Below are 6734 nucleotides of genomic sequence, written 5' to 3' on the forward strand. Positions count from 1 at the left end.
TGTTCGTTCACATTTTTATACTTATAAATTCTTAGATGTCCATTAATAGCTTTTTTACATACATTGTACATGTACATTATAAACTGAAAATGTTGTTTTATCTAAAAAATCAAGTTTGGGTAGACTGCAAAAATAGATATCAGGGGATAAGTAATCTTCAACAAATTATCTATTGTACTGGTCAACATACTTGAACTCTGGCATAAAAAATTCACATTACAGTAAAATTATACTATATAAATGTATTGATATTGATAATGTTGCATGCAAATACCGGTACCTTAATCAGATCTCTTTTGATGCTCATGAAACACTCCAGAATCTGGGAGTGAAAGGCTTTAACATAAAATACATTAGGTCAATGAAATACATTAGAGCTTACCAACCAAGATTATTTAAAACTTTAAAATTACTGTGCATAACTTTGTAATATGTTTACTGTGGTTTCATCAATATTCAAGGGTATCAATTTTCGTGGTTAAAGTGAAAAATACAGTTTCAAGGATACGTAAATTCGTGGCCAATGATCCTTACAATACAAAATGTTGAAGAAATTGCACTTCAATGAACATTTATTTTCATGGATAAACTTAACAACAAAGTCCACGAAAATTGGTATTCAACAAATATTGATGAAACCACAGTATTAAAGACAACCTATTGATACTAGCTCATGCTTTACTTTTGAAATATACATTCAAAAACTGCATAAATGAGACAAGATATGCTTTAGTACTGACAAGAAAAGCTTACATCCATTATCAGTATGCTGTAGGACCATTGTAATAATGGCTGCTGCAGATTCACTGGCATAAGATGGCTCAAAACAGCCATCATAACCTGATAAAAAAATATGAATGAGATACAATTCCTTTGCTGCATTTTCTGTGTACTGGTAAATTGCATTATAAAACATGTTACTGATTTACTGACCGAAAGGATGCAATAGAAAATTGAATCCTGCACATTAATCTTGTAACCATGCAATAAAAACCCCACATAGTCATTGTTATATACTGGTAAATCAAGAGGACGTAACATGAAGTTCAGCTACTCTCAATTCTCACTGTAATAACTACAAACACCTAAACCAAACAAAAATATTTTCCTCTGTATACTTGTGTACACATTTTAGTTTACCTAGAGTCATGGGCAGCATATTGCTACAGAGTAGATCGATGGTGTCCTTGTGAAGAGTGGGAGGGAAGATGGCCAGTGTGGAGGCCACAGTGTAAGGGAGGGAATCCAGTAGGTCATGCTCCAGGAATGGAACAAGACATCCCAGCACTTTCAAAACATACTCCCCTATTTCTGTAAAAATGTTTTAAATACATTCATAGTTAAATTTGTGTGATCACACATGTACATGCTATGATGTGCAAATTTGCATCCAGGAATATCAACTGCAATCCAGCAGCTAAGCAATGCAGTTCACTATGCAGAGTGAGTGTTCACCGAAGAAGCTAGGTTTTATTAAAATTGTCAGGTTCTCCTGAAATTATTCTATTTGAAATTTTACTATGTACGCATTATTTGATCATTTTAACTTTTATCAACATAAACTTTGATTCTCCCTTTAACATTATAAGTCTCTCTCTCTCTCTCTCTCTCTCTCTCTCTCTCTCTCTCTCTCTCTCTCTCTCTCATATAAGTACCTATCTGTTTCATTTGCATTGTAGGGACAATGTCTATCATGTTTAGGATGGCATAATACAGCCCAGTATAATTCAGGTTAGGAAACACAGACTGTCGCACACTGTCTCTCTGTCTTGGTCCATAGCTCTCTGCTGGGATGTTAGGGACATCTTTTAGTACACTTCAGGAAAAGAAAAATTTACATAAATTAAATACTAATATGGACTATGATTAATTGATTGGTTTAGACGCAGTTGATAATCTGTTCTATTACCCTCAGCGTTAGCAACAAACTCTGCAATGGGTAACACAACGAATTGTTACATGCGCGTACGGTTCGCCGTATAATTCACGTCATTTTTATATAAAAGCAGTAAAAAAATTTCTAAAATTAAGAAATTCAGTATAATAAAATAAATAGTGCCTGTTTGGGAGGATAACAGTTGAAATTGACACCCCTCGAAAACCATTGTCAACCGACGCGAAGCGGAGGTTGACAGTGGTTTCCTTGGGGTGTCAATATCAACTGTTACCCTCCCAAACAGGCACTTTTTATATAGTACGTGTTACCCGTTGAGGTAACGCTGAGGGTAATAGAACGAATTATCAACTGCGTCTAAACCAATTAGATTTCAGTATTTAACATGAGAGTATAATAATAAGTTTTACTCTAGAATGGTCTAAGTTTATAGTGATATCAAATTCTGCCAGAAAATCAAACACTAAAAAACAAGAGGTCAGTTGCATATCCCTTCCTCTGCCCCCTTGTAATTGCATACATTTTTACATCTACATTAAAGACGATCTATTAATGTACTAAGAATCTATTTTTTTTTACCCTCTTATTTTCTGAATACTGTATATATAATTTTTTTCTTACCTTCTTAGAGTCTGAGAAAAATATTTCAATGTATTTTCTATTTCAATTCCACTTGGTTGTGGAGTTAGGTTGTTCAATATTCGAAATCTGTAATCTTTAAGATTCTTTATTTTGGAATTAACTGAAAAATATTAAATAAACCAATAATCACAATCTTACAAAACATAAAATCACAAACATGCATTTATTTGAAAATGAAAATGATCAATTTGCACTCTTTATTTACCATTAAATAAACATTAGGATTATCATGGCATATGTAACAGTTGCATAATTATTAAAGTCACAGTTTTACCATCTTCCCAAATCAAGGGTTTCTGATCCGCACCTTTCCTCTGTATGTGGGGAACAGAGTGGACCGAAAACGCTTGGCTAGCAAAGATGCAGATTTTCCTTCTAGCTGTAACATTCTAAGCTTACCAGGGTAGTATACTTGATAAAGTGATGTCTGGCATATACCAACTACTGTAGATTCCTTATTGAAATGAGGAATAAATATCCACGCAAAATACTGAGAAACAATTTTCCCGGGTTTTAAAATCTCAATTTTATTTTTCAGACAGTTCTTTTAGGAATTTGATACAGCTGATCGAATCACAGATTTAAGTACTCCTGTAAAACAAGGAATCAACAGTATGTCATTGCATAAATTTCCTAAAAGAATACTTCACAATGCATAATATAATTTATAATCACACCATGGCATTGAAAATGAATACAGTGTATATTTAATGGCATAAAACTGTCCTAAAGCCTTTTCAAAGTTACTGTTTCTGTCATTTTTTATTGATTTTTTTTGCATATCAAACATGACCAAAAGAAATTGATGTAACAGAAAAAAACTCAGATTTTACTTCTCATTAACATTATCACCTCTTTCAATTCCAGAGAATTTGGATCACCAGAACAAAAACACAACATTCCCTGGAAGATTATAATTGAAAATTAATTACTTTAAACCAACTTTTATTCGTGTGCGAGAATTTTTCACGAGGTTTGCGAGAGCCTTGTTGTTGCGAATATTTCTTGACGCGAACCAGTCCTTGTCGTTTGATTCTTATCATAAGGGTCTGGAAAAGGCTTGGTCGCGAAAATTAGTCGCAATCCAGTTTAGCTCCAGGAAATCGCAAAATAAAGTCGACGTGAATAAAAGTTGGTTTACAGCTTTTTTTCATTCAGAAGAACATCTTGCACACTTTTTCAAAAATGTTATCACTGGATACTTTCATGCTTGTATGCAAAAATTTGAAAAGCAAAATCAAAGCAATTTAACTTTGTAAGTGTTGAGGCTTAATTCATGTGTTGCGCGGCGCCACATGTGGTTTTCATCAATAAATTGAATTGAATCAACCTGACGAGGAAAGAGACATAGAAGAGTTTAAGTAAAAGAAATATTCTAAAGAGAAAAAAATACTGTTTGAACCCTGTGGTATTCAGCAATATTGAACAATTCGAGAAAATGTGCTGCATATACAGCTATATAGTGCTTTGCCAAAGGGGGGGGGGGGGTTAAACTTTTAAGAGTGTAAAAAAAATCTATAAACATAATATTCTATGTATCATTATATAACTCTTCCGAAGTATAGGCCTCTGTACAGTTAATTAATGTACATATGTATAGTTTAAATTATCAATTTGAAACCTTCTTTTTTCAGAAATCTATATTCTCATAAATAACTAAATTCAAAGTCATTTGATCTTACTTAACACACACAGTATCCGTGCAATAAATCTGAATATGCTAAACATAATCTAAGCATAAATAAATCACAAAAAGCTGTACTTTCGGCATTCCTAAAATGGAACTTTGTTATGCAATGATATCTCTCGATCGTCTGCGTCAGACAATTTTACAAAATGCTACCGACTTACATGTTGCTGCACGAGTCGTCATCTTTGTTTTTTTATGCTCCAAACTTATGATGATATGTGCCAAGTTTCTAGCATTTTTAAACTGAAAAGCATTCGATTTACGATTAACAATTTCTCATCTCATTATCTATTATTATCCCGTTGACTTTCCTATTGAAAAATCCAGAGAAGTTACGGATTATTGCTGCTGTAACTGAGTTTAGCGGTGTACCCCGAAATCGTTCCTCGGGAATATTGGATGCGTAAGAAAATGTAAGGTATAAAGCTTTTGTGTTAAAAATGCGTAACATACACTGGCGTCGGAAGCAAATTGAAAGTGGGGGGCTAGACTTATCCTCAGAAATTTTGAGAAAAAAGTAATTCCCAAAATCATGAAAATCCTAATCCGTGGGGGGGGGGGGGGGGGGGGGGGGGGGGAGGGGGTATACCTATACTTCCCCAAAAAAAAAGAATTCACTTACCCAAATTTTTTTTTTCCAAAATCAGGAAATTCCTAATTTTTTTTTTCCAAAATCATGAAATTCCTAACGGTATAAATTTGCGAAAAAAGTGGGGGGGGGGGGGGAATGCTGGAGAAAACGTACCCAGGAGAAAACGTACCCAGGAGAAAACGTACCCAATTTATAGGGTACGTTTTCTCCAGGAGAAAACGTACCCGGGTACGTTTTCTCCAAAGAGAAAACGTACTCTACAAAAATAATAAATAATGGTTTTCATGGATATTCTTAAATGAAACAAAATAAAATATACAATGAACATTTGTAGCATTTGTTGCTGTTGTTTTTAAATGCATAGTCACGTACTTAAATTATTAAGACAATAATTTGTAACATACACATACACGAAGATGGCCTGAGCAGTTTAATTAATCGACAATTAATACACCATAAACGAGACCGTTAAATAAATCGTTTTTAATGCAATCTCATTTGGAGAACTAAATGATGAGTATCTCAAGAAGTCGATATCACGTTATTTTTTTTTATTATTTTTTTTTTTTGCATTTTTTGAAATTTATCTATAAAACAAAGTTTCCAAGTTCACATGGAAACTACTACGAAATGTAACATTGAACAGTCAATTTGCTTCTGACACCACTGACATGCTGCTCAGGTATTTAATTGATTATCACTATAATTAAAATCAGGGGATCTCGCATGGAGAAACTCAAATCGGTAAGGCTAATGGATAATTAGAAGAAGTAGTCAGATAACACTTTATGACAGGTCATTATTAAATTCGTACTAAAATAAAAGATGCTACAATTATTATAAAGATATAATTCATATAATGAATATATTTCTATACATCTATGCATTGAAATATGCATTAAAGTAGCATTTGAAAATTATTTAATATGTCCAACCCCTATAAAATTATAAAGTATTAAATTCATATATCTATAAAACTCTTACATTTCTGTATATTTATTATGCAAAATAGTATTTAAAACTATTAAGTAGTATAATTATGATTTTCATAGGGTACGTTTTCTCTTGGAGAAAACGTACCCGGGTACGTTTTCTCCTGGAGAAAACGTACCCTAGAGATTGGGTACGTTTTCTCCTGGGTACGTTTTCTCTTGGGTACGTTTTCTCCTGATACCGGGGGGGGGGTGGCTAAGCCCCCCCTAGCCCCCCCGGTTCCGACGCCTATGACATAGTTTAAATATAAAAGTATATACCGTCAGATATGGTACATATAGTATAGCTGTGATGCACAGGTATATTGTAAGAATATCGAAATTCTTTAATTGTATCATGAACTTTTTTTTTATAACACGTAAAACTGCAGCGCCGTGTTATATTGGCCAGTGAGAGATCTTGAAAACGCGCAATGTATCTTCTTTATTATTATTTTCTGTATGTGAATACCTCTGGTAAATGTTAACTTGTCCCCCTAAATGGGGAGGTGGGGTCGTTCAAGATAAGTTCATATTCATTTTAATAAATAAAAAAAATAATAAATTGTTTCCAAAATACATGTACCCCCCCCCCCCCCCCACTTGGGTGCCTTAGTATAATTTATTTTTTCAGATTTGAAATGTAAAATTGTTGAAACAAACAAAAGTTAAAGTTTTAAACTCATATTGTTTCCTAAAGATTTGATAAACATCATAAAACTTTATCGCGGCATTTGGATAATTTTATTTTATTTTGAGAACCGTGCATCAGTTGAAATCAAGAGCTGCTGCGTCTTTTAGAATCATGGGGTTTCTATCTAAAGCCTCTCAGAGGGTCTGACAATCGGATTGAAACAAAAAATAAGATAATTTATTATTCGGTGATGAAAATAATCATAGGCAAATCGACTTAAACTTTGTACAAGCTAACAATAATTTTCGCAC

General features: G+C 33.4%; 1 protein-coding gene across 3 annotated transcripts in view; it reads right to left on the reverse strand.

Moving 5' to 3' along the window:
- The window catches only part of LOC128176313 (protein unc-79 homolog), a 35641-nt gene extending 31101 nt beyond the window's left edge, over positions 1-4540 (reverse strand). For all 3 annotated transcript variants that reach the window (XM_052842569.1, XM_052842568.1, XM_052842567.1), the window contains exons 1-6: positions 4388-4540; positions 2516-2636; positions 1656-1816; positions 1141-1311; positions 754-840; positions 281-336 (exon numbers count right to left, since the gene is read on the reverse strand). In XM_052842569.1, the coding sequence (XP_052698529.1) occupies positions 281-336; positions 754-840; positions 1141-1311; positions 1656-1816; positions 2516-2636; positions 4388-4409 (618 nt within the window). In that variant the 5' untranslated portion in view covers positions 4410-4540. The remainder of the gene's footprint in view (positions 1-280; positions 337-753; positions 841-1140; positions 1312-1655; positions 1817-2515; positions 2637-4387) is intronic.
- Positions 4541-6734: the final 2194 nt, after the last annotated feature.

This window comes from Crassostrea angulata, chromosome 3 (assembly GCF_025612915.1).
Source record: "Crassostrea angulata isolate pt1a10 chromosome 3, ASM2561291v2, whole genome shotgun sequence".
Classification (NCBI taxonomy): Eukaryota; Metazoa; Mollusca; class Bivalvia; order Ostreida; family Ostreidae; genus Magallana; species Magallana angulata.